At 44.6% G+C, this 16,549-nt stretch overlaps 1 protein-coding gene across 1 annotated transcript in view; it reads right to left on the reverse strand.

Moving 5' to 3' along the window:
* Nucleotides 1-3,882: 3,882 nt before the first annotated feature.
* Nucleotides 3,883-16,549, reverse strand: part of LOC119885546 (cytosolic 10-formyltetrahydrofolate dehydrogenase-like) — a 31,128-nt gene continuing 18,461 nt past the window's right edge. The window contains exons 8-23 of the mRNA XM_038695622.1: nucleotides 16,420-16,545; nucleotides 16,207-16,298; nucleotides 14,777-14,924; nucleotides 14,545-14,664; nucleotides 13,822-13,949; nucleotides 13,222-13,372; nucleotides 12,994-13,064; nucleotides 12,594-12,699; nucleotides 12,143-12,230; nucleotides 11,928-12,021; nucleotides 11,735-11,834; nucleotides 11,529-11,627; nucleotides 6,277-6,442; nucleotides 6,053-6,158; nucleotides 5,722-5,921; nucleotides 3,883-4,688 (exon numbers count right to left, since the gene is read on the reverse strand). Of these exons, the coding sequence (XP_038551550.1) occupies nucleotides 4,633-4,688; nucleotides 5,722-5,921; nucleotides 6,053-6,158; nucleotides 6,277-6,442; nucleotides 11,529-11,627; nucleotides 11,735-11,834; nucleotides 11,928-12,021; nucleotides 12,143-12,230; nucleotides 12,594-12,699; nucleotides 12,994-13,064; nucleotides 13,222-13,372; nucleotides 13,822-13,949; nucleotides 14,545-14,664; nucleotides 14,777-14,924; nucleotides 16,207-16,298; nucleotides 16,420-16,545 (1,851 nt within the window). The 3' untranslated portion in view covers nucleotides 3,883-4,632. The remainder of the gene's footprint in view (nucleotides 4,689-5,721; nucleotides 5,922-6,052; nucleotides 6,159-6,276; nucleotides 6,443-11,528; nucleotides 11,628-11,734; nucleotides 11,835-11,927; nucleotides 12,022-12,142; nucleotides 12,231-12,593; nucleotides 12,700-12,993; nucleotides 13,065-13,221; nucleotides 13,373-13,821; nucleotides 13,950-14,544; nucleotides 14,665-14,776; nucleotides 14,925-16,206; nucleotides 16,299-16,419; nucleotides 16,546-16,549) is intronic.

The raw sequence follows: 16,549 nt of genomic DNA on the forward strand, positions 1-16,549 counted from the left end.
CTCTTCTTACAAATATACGAGAAAAATTTGTTAAAATCTGTTTTCTATTAAACTATAAATATAGGAAACTTTTTTTAAGTGTTCTCTTACAATTCTAATCAAAAATATTCCTCTGAAGCTCAATTATGAGGCTGTTTTGTAAATAGTTTTCGAAGAAAAATAGAAACTTCTGATCAACCCATACCACCTTGAGGCTAAAATAACTACCAGTTAGTCCCGCCCACATCCGGGTTAAGCCACATGTGTTCCGAGTAGGAACGGATTTAAGTGGCATGGTTGTTGGTGCCAGCCGGGTTAGTCTGAGTATTTCAGAAACTGCTGATCTACTGGCATTTTCATGCACAACCATCTAGGGTTTACAGAGAATGGTCCAAAAAAGAGAAGAAGAGAAGAATATGCAGTGAGCTGCCGCTGTGTGGATGAAAATGCCTTGTTGATGTCAGAGGTCAGAGGAAAATGGGCAGACTGGTTCGAGATGACAGAAAGGCAACAGTAACTCAAATAACCACTCGTTACAACCAAGGTATGCAGAATACCATCTCTGAATGCACAACACGTCGAACCTTGAAGCAGATGGGCTACAGCAGCAGAAGACCACACCGGGGGCCACTCCTGTCAGCTAAGAACAGGAAACTGAGGCTACAGTTCACACAGGCTCACCAACATTGGACAAAAAGAAGACTGGAAAAATGTTGCCTGGTCTGATGAGTCTCGATTTCAGCTGCGACATCAGAAGGTCAGAATTTGGCGTAAACAACATGAAAACATGATTCCACTCGCCTTGTATCAACGGTTCAGGCTGCTGGTGGTGGTGTAATGGTGTGGGAGATATTTGCTGGCACACTTTGGGCACCTTCGTACCAATTGAGCATCGTTTAAACGCGACAGCCTACCTGAGTATTGTTGCTGACCATGTCCGTCCCTTTATGACCACAGTGTACCATCTGTTAATATGGACCAAAGTCTCTGAGGAATGTTTCCAACACCTTGTTGAAAGTATGCCACGAAGAATTAAGGTAGTTCTGAAGGCAAAAGGGGGTTCAAACAATGCTGAGACAACTAGAACACTGTAGTTAGATGAACTTAATGAACTTTAATTTGTGAGTTGAAACAAAGGCAATCTTCGAGTTGAGTTAACTTGCATTTTCAAAGCAGCAGTTGAATTTGCATATCCATGTTAAAGTTGAAACTTGAAATGTCTTACAGTGTGCCTGTCCTGTGTTGGACTGCAGTCATTAGCTGGATGATTTCACACATGTGGAAAAAGCCAACAGTTTTTGGACTGGAAACTGGTCTGAAAAATGCACTGAATCAAGCCTCGCTGCTGTGATGTGTTTTTAGTAGCCCATGAAACCAACCACTTTCCACCATTCAACCAGAGACCAGAAACTCACCTGGGGCTTGTTTTCTGACCCAATACTCCACCACACTCTTAGGACATGTTTACTATTCCTAAAGAAATGTATCATGGTCCATGTCTGTCTGAGGATCTAAAATGATGATGAACAATGTGGGCGAGTTTGAAGTGGGGAAGAATACAGTGTATTGTGCAAGCTATGGTTTTCCTGTGTTTGTTTGAGAAAAGAATGCAGGGCTGTATTGTAAATCAACACCACGTTATTTGCTATAAGGATTAAAACCCTCAGCCATTTGGTCAGCATGTCCAGCGTGAGGAGTGAAACAGGGTCTTGCGGATCTTGAATCTATTCAAAAATGACGACAAAGGTGGTTGTAGCCAAACTGTGCAGGTTACATAATGATTTATCATTTATAGTGAAAATGTTTCAAAGAAACAGGCAGGCGGAAATAAAGGGAGACATTTGGGCAGGAGTTTATAACATCTTGGATGAAACCTTTGGCTTTGTATATGCAACTCACATGATAACCCAATCGTGGTTCTCGTTACTTAAGTCTTACTGATGAGAAGGCAGTAGGCCAGCTGCAGAAAAGAAGAAGTCCAAACTTTAATAAATGTTACACTGCAACTCTGCACAACCTTGCTTATATGCGGTACATATACATGCTTTTTGTGTGAAAAGAATGTAGGGCTACTTAAACTAATTACGTAGGGTAAGTTCATCTTAAATATTGTATTATAGAAATATTATGGTTACTATACACAAAATACAGTATTTTGGAATAAAACGCTACATTTCTTATGTAAAGCTGGGGTAGGCAACAATGGAGAGGAAGCTAGATTCTGAAATCATCCAACAGAAAAAAATACCACCTCTCCCTTCACTCCTCCCTCCAAAGCCACTCCACCAAAAAACACATTTTTATGTATAGTGAGAGCACAGGTTGGTAGGCCGGCAGGAAGGCCACCACAATTCTGTGACAGAGCATTGTATTTATTGACTGCTGTTGGGATGTAAAGAATTTCAACAAATGTAACAAAATGCTACTGCCTACCCTTTAACCAAGCAACCTGTAATAATTACAGGTCTGGCATTTGTAACATAATACAACTGCTGGAAAATCGGTTGAAAATTCAATGAGGTATGATGATTTTAATTGTACCTTGGGAGATTCACATGCATTAGGGGGTGCCTTGTTGACGAATCGCTGCAATGAAGGAGAAAGGTCTATCTGCAGTCTTGCAGGCTACATGACCCACCCACTTAGATAACTTCCTGGGTTAAGAATGTATTGTATCCAAACTATGATACTTTCCTTAACCTTACCAAGCTGTGACCTTTTCAAGGGCATCATGTAATAGGTGTGTCCTGTAGTCCCATGCACCAGCAGATAGACATAGGCTACTTGAAATATGCAAACATAAGGCTATATGTTAATTTCATAAAAGAACATGCTATGTGACGCATGAACCTGTCTGCAGGTGAGGAAGGAGGAGGAGGAGTGTCATACCCGGTGGGGAAAAAAATTAGCTGAAGCAACTTCTGAACTACACTTTTTAAAACTTCACCCTTCTGGAAAGTGAGTATGGCCAACTGAAGCTGCTCACAAATGCAACACTGTACAACTTCACCCTGTCGTCTGATGAAAGAACACAGAGAGACCGCTCTTTAACACCTTGAAACAAAAAGCTCACACAAGAGAGGACTTGCTTTTCGATATGCCATAGAACCTGCAGCCTTGTGAAAAAAGAGACATTTGAAGCTGCTTTTGAATGAGTCAATGCTCCCAGGGTGATCGGAAGGGAAGAACTGGGGGAGGGACATAAAAAAACAGGAAATTGGGGAAACAATTCTGCCCAAAAACACAGCTACAAATGAATGCTTATGTTGCTCTATGAATGCTAGATGTGTAAACAGGTAACTTTTTGTTAGCCTGGGCGACAAAATAAAAAAAAAATGAATGCAACTTAATCATTTTATCTCTGCAATAAGACCTGGAACTGCTAGTGTATTTTGATTATTTAGCTTTTAGACTCTGCTGAAATTTTGCTTTATCCACCCAGCACCATCTGCCATGATAACTGGATGTCTCTGTGCCACCCCCACAGTTTATAAATGCGATTTAAGGAGTGTCTTCCTTTTGTGTTTATTTGTTTTTTTGGACAATCGTATGCAGTGTTTCAGCCTCTGCAGTAGGATACATGGGCTATTTTGTAACCAGAACAAACCACAGCGCATGTCATTGCTAGTTTCCAACTGACGCAGTTGTCATTTTCACGCCCAGAACCCACGTTGTTTAAATAGCAAATACAGTTGTGCCCATCTGTGTGCCCAGGGGAGTGTTAGTGTTAGTGGTCAGACAAATTGTTGGTGCATTGCTATCTTGAGGCAGCAGAAAGCGATTGTGCCATTGACCCAAAAAAAAAAAAAAAAAAATCAAGTCTAAAGTCAACAGCATTCTGATAGTATGATGATCTTCAGAGACACGTTGCGCATTTACACATGAGGAACAGCAGCGATTCAATTAATCAATGGTTGTTTTTTTTATTGCGCCATTATAATAGCAATGCGCCAAGGTAAAATCGCACCAGGCTTTTAAAGGGAATATGAGATGACACTGATTGGTTTATTGCATGTAATTGTTGTTTAAATGCTGATCTTGTCTTGTCTGTTTTACCATGTCCTTTGGGTTTATCCAAGTTAAACTGCATCATGAAGTCAATAAAAGATGTACTAACACAACAGTCCTCAGCAATGGGGTGCTCAAAAGTTTTCACTGATAACCAAAAAATTTTATTAGAAATGTTAAATTTTTTAATCAAGGCTCTTCTGACCTAATGTAAGCCATATTGAAAATGAATGCACTCAGTTAAAAATATTCCTATTTTGTAATTCAACCACATTGATTACAAAACAGTCTCTAAAGTGACTTGGGCTACCTAGAAACACACTTCATTTGTACAGTTTAGGACAATACTTATTACAACATCAGAGGTGTGTTACTGAGAGGACTGAACATCCACGTGTTAGACAAATGTGACATGCTTATGTGATCAATCAGCATGTTGAGGCACATACAGTATTATAGTCATTAGCTACTAATGAGAGAACAACTCTTGTGACTGGACTACAGGTCTGAGTTAATTACGTTGAGATGACATCACTCCACCACCATGACCCTCTGCATGTCTCTCCTCTGCCAGTCCACTAACAAATCACTGCCTCCAGCTGCAGGGAGCTGAAGCCTCACTGCTACTTCCTCCTGGGATTTGACTTAATACTCGATGGTCACTGCCTTTGTCTTCAGGTATTCGTTGAGAGCCTCTTGTCCTGTTGGAGTGACGAAGACACTGGCAATAAGTACAGATATTAATCGCCACAAACTTCAGTACTTTGTCCAAACGTTGCAGCAGCATGTGAACCACCAAGGAAACAAATGGATGTAATAGTCTGATGTTTGACACTCAACACAGTTAATGACACAGCAGTAAGATTAAATGAAATGTTTGATGCAGCTAGTGGGCACTATAATAACATCCAATCAAATTTTATTTACTTAAATACGGTTAAATAGAAAATTGCTGGTCTGTATACCACAGCAGTGTTACATTGTAATATTTAGACATGTAACAATTTATTTCTTTAATTTATTTCAGTTTTTTTTATCCTATTTTCACTTTACTTCTACTTTAGAGGAACAGTTCAACATTTTGGGAAACTCGAAACAACTCTCTGCATTTACTGAGTTTGCACATCTTTATACATTTTGGTTTAAGTACAGATTAAACAAACAAGATATAAACTGTGAGCTTTAGGGGTGCTGGCCGGCAGATTTTATTACGTTTGAACAGCGCCAGACTAGCGGTTTCCTTTTTACCATTTTTCATGGTAATTCAATTAATAATTTAATTCAAGCTAATCGACGGATGGCTCTAGTTACTTATTCAGCATACAGACATTGGAGTGGTATCAAACCCATGGTGTGAGAATACGCTCCCCATATTTTTAACTAGTACGAGTGTAGCTGAGGCCCTGACCTACCCTTTTCTGACTTCCAGAGCCACAGAGAGTACCAGCCCGACCAGCAGCTCCCTCTCCCCTGTCCTCGTTTGCCTACTTTTTAAAAAAGTTTTTTTAACGATAATTGTATATTGATTGTATATAGTGTGTACACAATGTGTATATATTTATACAGAATGTTATTGACTCTACTTTTATTGTATTTGTTCTTTTACATTCCTCTGTGCTGCTGTGGCAACCTAAATTGGTGGGATTAATAAAAGTATACCTTATCTTATCTAATATGAACGTATCTTTGTTTCCTATGCTCTTTCGGTTATACTCTATACTCTGTACTCCTTACCCAGATCCTTGCCAAAGCCAGACTGTTTGAAGCCTCCAAAAGGGGCAGCCACATCAGTCTTGTTGTAGGTGTTGACAAAAACCGTGCCAGCATTGAGTTTTTCACTGACGTATAGAGCTTTGCTGATGTCCCGTGTGAAAACACCTGAGGCAAGGCCGTACTCTGTAGCGTTGGCCCTTCTCAGGACATCGTCCACCTCACTGAGGCAGAGAGATAGAGAGGAGACAGGGCAGGAGGGAGGAAACAGCAGAAAAGCAAAGAAGAGAAAGATGGTAAGGTTGGTGATGGTGTGAAAATTTCGTCGTGTGATTTAATCTTCAGTTAGCCTTACCCGCTCTTAAACTTGGAAATGATCATGACAGGGCCGAATGACTCCTCTTTAGCAATATACATGTGGTCTTGCACATCGGTGAACACCGTGGGTTCAAAGAAAAAACCTGGACACATGCATATAACAAGTCAAACTACATCACCTGTCTGGTGCACCACACAGACTGGTTGATATTTGAGACTCCCTACACTATTTAAGCCGCAGCGTAGATAATGTTGCCTTACCAGATCGCTGCACCTGTTTGCCACCATAAACCAGAGTGGCTCCCTCCTTAATGCCAGTCTCACAATACTCCACCAGTTTGTCAAGGTGGGCTTTGTGGTTCTGAGGGCCATGGTCTGTGGAGCGGTCCAGTGGATCGCCAATATTTATCTTCTTGACCTCCTCAACCTGAGAGGACAGACATCCAAAGAGTCTTTAAGATGCACACAGATACACACCGTAGGCTCAGAAACCGTCTCGGGTTACATACGTAATCATTGTTCCCCGAGAAGGGGAACGAGACACTGCGTCGGTGACGACACTATGGGAACGCCTCTGGGCGTGGCAGGGCTGAACTATGAATGAAACTACTCCAGTGCTATTGGTGTTGCTAGAACGGTAGCGTATATAAGAACGCCGGCACACAGGACACATTAGCCCTTTCTATGAAGCAAGGCACTCCAGGCGGGGTGAGGTGTGGCGGATCGACGCAGTGTCTCGTTCCCCTTCTCGGGGAACAAGGGTTACATACGTAACCCGAGAGGGAACTCGAACTGCGTCGGTGACGACACTATGGGAACAAGATACCCACTTAGGCCGCGCCGAAACCCCGCCTGCCCCCAGCGTGCAGAACCTGACGGCGCGACTAGGAGGAGAGCGCACGGGTGCCGGGTGCAAAAGGAAGGTCCAGACTGTAAAACCGGATGAAAGTGTGAGGGGTGGCCCAGCCAGCCGCATCACACACATCCTGGAGTGACGCCCCGGTGAGGAGGGCTCTAGAAGCCGCCATGCCTCGAGTAGAGTGCGCCCTTACGGCCATAGGTGAAGGCTAACCGCGCACCTGATAGGCCAGGGAAATAGTCTGAACGATCCAGTTGCTGATGGTGTGTTTAGAAGCGGGGAGCCCAGCCTTGGGGGACCCGAAACACACCAGCAACTGGTCTGCTTTCCTCCACCGGGAAGACCTCAGAGTGTAAATACTGAGTGCTCTGGCAGAGCAGATGAAGTCTCCCGTCCTCCGCCGTCGCATGAGGTGGGGGATGAAACGCCTGCAGCACCGTGGACCCTGCCAATCTGGTCGGAACCTTAGGGACATAACCTGGACAAGGGTGCAGGATGGCCCTGAACCCTCCCCGGGGCAAACTCCAGGCATCGGGGAGAAACCAAAATTGCCTGGAGATCCCCCACCCTCCTCAGAGAGGTGATAGCGAGGAGAAAGGTCATCTTAAGGGTCAGGTGCTTGACCTCAGCTGACTCCAGGGGTTCGAAGGGGGCCTCAGCCAGCGCTTCGAGAACCACTGCCAGGTCCCAGGTGGGCACCCTGGAACGAGTCACAGGTCTCATCCTCCAGGCTCCACGGAGGAAGCGCACAACCAATGGAAGCCTCCCCAAGGGCCCATCACTCAGAGGGGCGTGGAATGCTGCAATGGCAGCCACATATACTTTGAGCGTGGACGGGGAGAGGCCCGCGGAGAAACGTGCTGGAGGAACTCCAGTATCACAATTACCGAGCAGGTAACTGGGTCCACCGCTCGTTCTCTGCACCAGGTGGTGAACACATTCCACTTCAGGCCATACATCCTTCTCGTGGATGGGGCTCTAGAGCTGAGAATTGTCTCGACTGCTCCTGCCGTTAGACCCGCCTCCAGGAACTGCGCCCCCTCAGGGGCCAGACCTACAGCTGCCACGGGGCGGGTGAAAGAGCCAGCCCTCTGCCTGGGACAGCAGGTCTCTCCTCAGAGGGACCTGCTAGGGCTGGCCCTCGAGGAGCCACACTCATGCTGGCCAAAATGGGGCTACTAGTAGTAGACTGACGCAGTCTCGGCCACGTCTGCACCATGGCATCCAGCCCTAGCGAGGCTGGGGCGAGAGGGAGAACCACAGGGAACAGTGCGTAGTCTCTTGGGACGCAAACAAGTCCACGTCTATGGGGCCGAACTTTTCGCATAATAACTCCACCACCTCGGGGTGGAGTCTCCACTCCCCGGGCCTCAGCCCCTGTCTCGACAGCAGGTCTGCTCCCTGATTCTGGGTCCCAGGGACCTACATCGCTCTGAGGGACAGCAGTCTCTGCTGGGACCACAGGAGGATCTGATGTGCCAGTTTGCATACCAGGCGCGAGCGGAGACCCCCCTGGTGATTCAAATAGGCTACCCCTGCCGTATTGTCAGTTCTGACAAGGACGTGGCGACCGCGGAGAGTGGGCAGAAAACTCCTCAGAGCTCTGAATACCGTCAACATTTCCAGGCAATTTATGTGCCAGGCGACCGTCTATGACCGCGCCCCATCCCGTGAGTGAGGCATCTGTCGAAATAATTGTTCGGCGACAGAACAATTATTAACGCTCCCAACACGGGACCTTGGGACAGGAACCAAGATTTCCTCCATACTGACAGGGAACGAAGGCACCTGCTCGTAACCTGTATCAGACGGAGCGGATTTCCCCTCGGGGAGAATCCCTTGGATTTTAGCCACCACTGCAGGGCTCTCATGTGCAGTAGTCCGGAAGGTATTATACTGGACGCTGCTGCCAGGAGACCCAACACCCTCTGAAAGTGTTTTACAGTGATGGCGTGGCCTAACTGCACTCTGGTCACTGAGGATAAAATGGACTCGACGCGTGCGGGAGACAGGTGGGCCCGAATTGTCATTGAGTCCCACACCACCCCTAGGAACGTAGTTCTTTGGGCGAGCGTCAGCACGCTCTTCTTCGCGTTGAGCCGCAGCCCCAAACGCTGAAGGTGGGCGAGGACGACATCTCGATGACGAACCGCTAACTCCCGAGACTGTGCGAGGACGAGCCAGTCCTCGATGTAGTTCAGTATGCGGATGCCCTGGAGCCTCAACGGGGCCAGAGCGTGCGGGGAGAGAGTGCTAGGCCGAACGGAAGAACCCGATACTGGTAAGCCGTGCCCCCGAAGGCGAACCTCAGGAACTTCCTGTGAGAGGGAGATGTGGAAATAAGCGTCTTGCAGATCTATCATGACAAACCAATCCTCGGATTGGATGTGACTGATGATGGCGGGGATGGTGAGCATCCTGAACCTGAATCTCCTCAGAGATTGGTTCAGGGACCGCAGATCCAAAATCGGACGTAACCCTCCGTCCTTCTTGGGAACTAAGAAGTATCAGCAAATGCCTCTCCCTGTGTTTTGCCGAGCTGGAACCTGCTGACGACAGCATCCACTGCTTCTCCTTCCCCTGGATGCCCGAGAGGTTGAGCCATAGATGGCGCTCCGTAGCCACCAAAGCCGCCATGGATCGGCCGATGGAACGGGCCGTTTCTTTGGTCACACGGAGAGCTAAGTCCGTCGCTCTACGGAGCTCAGTCAGGTCCTCCTCAGAGGGACCTCCCCCTAAGTCACAGTCCCGAAGGAGATTGGCCTGGTATGCCTGCAAGACAGCCATCGTGTGCAGGCTAGCACCAGCTTGACCCACTGCCATGTAGGCCTTGCCCACCAAATCTGACATCATCAGACGACACGGCTTGGTGGGGAGTGCCGGCGTCCGGAGGCGAGGTTGGGAGAGAGGTAGCTCGCAAGCGCTTCCTCCACCCGTGGCATCGCTCCGTAGCCGTGCTGTCTGACATCCGTCACGTTGCCGTAGTCCAGCCGGGGGGACATAGACAGCCGTGCAGAAAAGGGTATGTTCGAAGATCTACACAACTCGTTGTGTACAACTCGTTGTGTAGATCTGGAAAAAATGGTAAGGGCCGACGCGGGGGTGGCCTCGGTGTTGCAGAAACCGCTCATCTAGTTTACTGCCAGCCGGAGGCTGCTGCACAGCCTGTGGCCAATCAATATGCAGCTTGGCCGCAGCCCGCGTCACCACTTCCAACAACTCCTCGTGTCCCTGCGAGGGCTGATGACTTTCCGTCTCCCCGAAGTCATTCTCCACAATGCTAAGCACACACAGGGAGCGCATCCGACCATCCTCCAGGAAGAGAGCCGCTCGAGACCTCAGCACCCTCAGGGGCAGGGCCTCACAATGGTCGCAGGCGTCTCATGCCTGGGCATGCAACATCCCCAGGCATGAGACGCACATTCCGTGGGCATCACGTGATGAAGCGCTGACAAGGGAAGACACACTGTCGGAATCGTTTCGACATGATCTCTGCTGCTTCGCTCGACTTCAGGTAAGATGATGATCCTTCAATAGTGGAGCTTCCAAACATAACCAGAGTGCCTGCTGAATAGAAAGAAGCTAATGTGTCCTGTGTGCCGGCGTGCTTATATACGCCTCTGGTTACGCCATCACACGCTACCGTTCTAGCAACACCAATAGGATTGGAGTAGTTTCATTCATAGTTTTGCCCTGCCACGCCCAGAGGTGTTCCCATAGTGTCGTCACCGACGCAGTTCGAGTTCCCTCGAAGGGGAACGACAGTGATGCTGGCTCAGAGCCTTGTACAGCGGGTCTATGTCTCGGTTTTTACTGAGAAATCGAATCTGGAAATTGACAATCAATTCATAACATGACTTGCTAGGTGTCTAGCAAGGGATGCAAAATGACAGGTTATGTATCGGGTAACACTTTATTTTATCCCACTCTATTTAGCGTATAGAAGCAGTATACAAACAATGAATTGTCTATAAAACACTATAATGTAGTTGTAAGCAAATATAAGCTTCTATAACAGATGAATGACTGACAGTAACAATAATGCAAAGTAATATAACACATTGTAAAAGTTTATAGGAAAAATGTACATGAAATAAAATGTGATGCATTTATTTATTATATTTATAGTAATAATAATTGTAAATATTGTATGTATTTATTTATCTATTTATAAATAATTATCTTTCACTCCCCATGACAACCGAGAAAACTCAGTGCTGATGAAGACCATGAGATGCAGATCTCCAGAAGAAATTTAGCGAGCAGAAATTTAATTGAGATATTTTTTGTCGCAAAGATCAAGAATAATCCCTTTTGCTCAACATGCTTACATGAGTTTTAAACACATTTTGTTTATTAATTTGAAACTAAAATGTGTGTCCATTTAAAATGTTTTATCAATTATCAATTATTTGTCAATTGTTATAAGATAGATAATTCATAGAAAAAGCTATAATAAACACACATGAAAAAGGTGCTTATATTTGCTTACAACTATTGTGTACAACTAGTTGTGTGCACGCACCCAGCGTTTTAAATCTGGCACAAATTCCATATTCAAATACAACGAGGCATCAGATTAGAAAACAAATAAAAAGCTTCTAGAAAATCTGAACTAAGAAACATCAGCAGTGTGAGATAAAAAGACACATACCACTTTTTTCACAAACTGGTCATGAATGGTGTCTTCCAAAAACAGTCTGCCAGCTGCGATGCAGTTCTCTCCCTTGTTGAAGAACACTGAGCTCATGCCCTGAAATACACAGATAGCACAATGGGGTTGCCTCTGCAGCTAAATCAAATGTGTGCAAAATGACTGAAAAAATAAATAAATAAATATGCTCCTATGAATGCACTTACCATGCGCACAGCTTTGTCCAAGTCACAGTCACAGAAGATGATGAGAGGGGATTTTCCTCCGAGCTCCAGAGACACTTTCTTCACGTTACTGACTGCACAGCTTCACATGGAGGAGAACACAGACACACAAAGATCAGCTGTAAGGTTACATTTTGTTTAGATGAGAGTTTTGTAAATGTGCTTTACCTCTCACCTCTTCATGATGTGTTTACCAATTTCAGTGGAACCCGTGAAGCCCAGTTTACGGACGTCAGGATGGTCAGACAGACGCTGACCCACCAGAGCACCTAGAAGAAGAGCACGAGTTCTACTAGAAGAGTCAGGCTCATGTGAAGCTTGACTTGAGTTGCTCGTAGCATGAAACACTGTATTTTAATTTTAAAAACATTTACTTGTGAGTGTTCCTACCTGATCCAGGAAGAATATTAATAACTCCTTTGGGCAGTCCTGCCCTTGCTGCCAACTCAGCAAACTTCAGTGCTGTCAGAGGAGTCACCTGGAAACAAATGACTGTTTTTAGCCAAGCTAGCAGCAGGACTAAATGGATGGCAGTTGACCAGTCCACCACTTTGCTCCAGACTGAAATAAAACCGTTGGGTGAACTGCCATGACCATGTGTATTGACATTCGTGTTCCCCAGAGGATGAATCCTAATTCATTTGTGGTGATCCCCTGGCTTTACCTCTAGCTCCACTCGCAGGTCAAAGTTTTACTTATCGTATGAAATATCTCAATATCTCCTTGATAGATTGGCACAAAATTTGGTTCAGATATTCATGGTTACCAGATGATGATTCCTAGTGACTCTGGTCATTTAGTCTTGTATGGACAGAGCCTGGTTGCCAGAGTGGAGGCTGACCTGTGCAGGTTTGAGGACTATTGTGTTTCCAGCTGCCAGGCAGGCTGCCGTCTTCCAGGCCAGCATCATCAGAGGGTAGTTCCAGGGAATCACAATAGCACACACTCTGAGAAGAAAGAAAGGGAAGGGGGGGTGAAACAAGTGTTTGTTTATAACTGTAATTGAAATATATTTGTAATATAGAAAATAAACATTGGGATGACTTGATCCAAGGCAGTAACTTTAATTGCTGAAAAATAAGATGAAGTACTGTATACTGTATATTGATCTTAATTGAGCCGCATGGAGAAATGCAATCCTGTGCTATAATCACCCAAAATTTTACCTGCTCAACATACGTATGTGAGTCTTATCATACAGACATGTAAGTCCTTAAAAAATCCACACATCTATCTCTCACCCTATTGGTTCCTTCTTGGTGAAGGTGAGGTTACGGTTGGGCCTGGCCTGGTTGATGGGGATTGTGCTGCCCTGTGAAAAGAGGGAAAAGATTTATTTCCATGTAATTATCTATTATTCTATTGATGATAATCCAAATACTAATATAACGGAGTGGTACTGTTCATGAAAGTTCTATTTCATTTTATGAGTGACACTGGCCTTCAGGCTTTAAAAGCGGCTGTCTTACTTGGATCTTGTCACACCAGCCAGCGAAGTAGCGGAAGGTCTGGATGGACATGCCTACGTGAGTCTTTAGCGCCAGAGTGTAAACTGCTCCAGAGTCGATGGCTTCGATGGTGGCCAGCTCCTCCTGGTGATCCTCCATCAGGTCAGCCAGCCTGTGGGTGGGGAAGACACGGGGTCACTGACATCATGGATCGTGCTTGAATGTGGCAGTTTAGGATTTTAATTTGTTTTTCTCTGCCCAGTAGCACAGAATCACGACTTTACAAAGCTGATTACATTGGGCTAGTAGTGAATATATGCGCAAAGAAAATAGTGTGAAAGAAAAACCTGACTTGCTCTGATAATAGTACCAGATCAGAGTCGAAAGAGGTGGAAACAATGATGACCTTGAAGTATTTATTTATAGAATTTGTGGGAAAAGGTCATGTGTCCAGAATACCATAAGTCTATGTTATGGCATGTGATACAGGATGTGATGTCAAATTGCCAGTGCTTTTACATTGGAAACAACAATATAGGTATTTTGATGAGTGTCATACGCCGCCAGTGTGTGTTGCCTTAAGCTTAACGCTGCACGTTAAGTAAGAACAAGTGCACTGACTTGTAGATGAGTCTGCCTCTGTCTCTGGGGTTCATCTTGCCCCACTCTCCCTCTTCAAAGGCCTCCTTAGCAGCAGCCACTGCCCTGTCCACATCACTTATCTGGGCAAGAGACACATCACAGATGGCCTGCAGGACAGACAGATACAGAGAAATAAAACCACAAAGCCAGCAGAGAGAGCAGCGGTACTCCAACCAGAGGCAAGAGAATTCATCTGTCCGATCAGTTAGGTAGGGTTACAACAATACAGAAGATATGGATTTTTCTTTTTTTAATTTGGATTCTGGTGATGGAGACTTTTTCAATTAAAATCTTGACAAAGTCAGTCTGTGAAACCTGCAATATGGCAAAGTTATTTCCACCTAATATTGTGACTGACATTCTAATGAGTGCTGATACCTTACAATATTGCACCTTTTAATACCGCAACCTGGCAACCTATTAACAACTGCAACTGCTCCCTTGAGGGATGGGTTAAAACGCAGAGAATGAATTTCACTTCATGATTGTGTATGTGACAATAATGTACCTTTACCTTTTAACAATGGCATTCTACTGGCCAGACACAAATTTTTATTTATTTTAGATCTGTTGGCTTTGGAAATATTAATATGGGGCTTAAAGACAGAGTTTACACGGAAAATTTGTTCCAGATGGAACCCATACAATAAAAGTAATTTAGTAAGTTCATTTTCTCTTCATTCTTTGTCTTTTTGTGGTTACCGTGCCATCAGTGGGGTTGATGGTCTTATATGTCTTTCCTCCTTCTGCATCAACAAACTCTCCATTAATGAACAGCTGGTGGGGCATCTTTATGGTCATGTTGTTGATGTTCTTCTCCACCTGAGGAATTAAACAGTGTCCAAAACAACAGTCAACGTGTTGTCCGTCCTGAGCCAATCAGTGACAAATACCAGTCAGTAACAGCAGTTTAAACACAGCCAAACACACTTACATAGTCAACGACCAGTTCCTCTTCATCGTCTTCCCCTCGGAGCTTCCTGACACACATCTGGATGAAATCCTGGAAAGTGGTGTTCATGTAGATGTCCTCGTTCTGCAGCTGGCAGCTACTGGCACGAAGCTTCACCTCCTCCACAAGCCTGAAGACAGTGACAGAAGGTGGGACAGGAAGTGATCAGAAGTGCAGTAAGTGTTTACTGATAATAACAAGACTAAGGTTGTATAGCCATGCTAGCAGGTCTGTGAGGGTGCTTTGAGCTAAATGCTAACATCAGCATGCTAACATGATTACAACGACAACGCTAACATGCTGATGTGTAGAAAATATAATGTTTACCAACCTTATCTTAGTTTAGAGTGTTGGCATGCTAACATTAATTATCAGTAAATACAAAATACAAATGAGCCATCGAATGTGATACATTTTGTAGCTATTTGGTCAAACTGGCTAGATGAAAGGTCAGGCAATCAAAGTTTTTACAATTCATCCTTTAGGGACCAAATTTCATGCTAAACCTTGCAATAGTTGTTGAAAAATTTCAATTATTCCCAAAAATGTCAACCTTTTAGTGGTGGTGGAAGAAAAGTCAGGGGATCACCAAGGTCACTAATGCACATCCTCTGGCCAAATTGTTTAAAAATGTTGTGCCATCCATGGTGTACATCTTGAGATATTTGACTGAATAAGTAAAATGTCTGATCTGCTGGTGGTGCTACAGGAAAAGTCATGGAATCACCAAATCTGTAGCAAATATCATCACGATAATGATAATCCATCCAATAGTTTTCAAGATATTTCACTCTGCACCACTGATGTTAACATGCTGGTGAAACTAGCAAGGGGGTTCATTATCTGGGGACCATGAACATCTGTACAAAATTTCATGGCAATTCATCCAGTAGTTGCTGAGATATTTTAGTCTGAACAAAAGCGGTGGACCGACTGACAGACAGACATCACCGTGGCTGAAGCTAGCTGCTAGCATGGCTAAAAATGGATATGGCAAATAGATTATGCTGCAGAGGTTTGAAACTTGGCGGTATTAGAACACAATGTGACTGACAAGAACTCAACCTGATAACAGATGCAGAAGGAAACTGCTGTAAAAAAAACACATTTCACCTTTCAAGGCTGCAAGCTACAGTACAGCAACCTATAATTAATAATAGTAATTACTGTTCTGTGCAGAGATATACTGTATTTCAATTAACTTATGTATGCAGTGTGTATGGATAGATTCACTTCAAAACTTTTGATTTGATTTTGGTCAGTAATCACTCTAAAGTCTTGGTCATAGCTTCTGATGAGAGAGTCCCAAAAATGCCCATAGTGTGCCAGATACATTAGAAACCAGCACTGTTTGTCTCCTTAGACAATTCTATTTAAGGTGATACATTTATCTTTTGCTCTTTTTTCATTACCTGACCACATCCATGGAAGCAGCACCCGACTTGAAGAAATCAGTGGAGTCTTCGATCTCACTGGCATTAGTCAGAATGCTCTGCCACACCGCCTGTGAGGAAACAGTGTCAAAAGTCAGCATGGGACATTTTTTGGTGGACAAATACAAATTTCGTGGGCAACTTCTCGGTTAGATTTTCTTCAACTTTCCTAGAATTAGTAGGAGGCCCTACCTTCATCTGTTTAGCGAAGGCTTCCTCCTCCTCTGTGAGCTCCACAGCAGCACTGCTCCCTGAGTGAAAGTACTGTGCTGCAGCAATCATCTTCCCATCCTCAAATTGAAGATTCTTCACCAACAGCTGC

This window comes from Micropterus salmoides, unplaced genomic scaffold (genome assembly GCF_014851395.1).
Source record: "Micropterus salmoides isolate LMB-PRFRI ecotype aquatic unplaced genomic scaffold, ASM1485139v1 Ms_hic_scaffold_4, whole genome shotgun sequence".
Taxonomy (NCBI): Eukaryota; Metazoa; Chordata; class Actinopteri; order Centrarchiformes; family Centrarchidae; genus Micropterus; species Micropterus salmoides.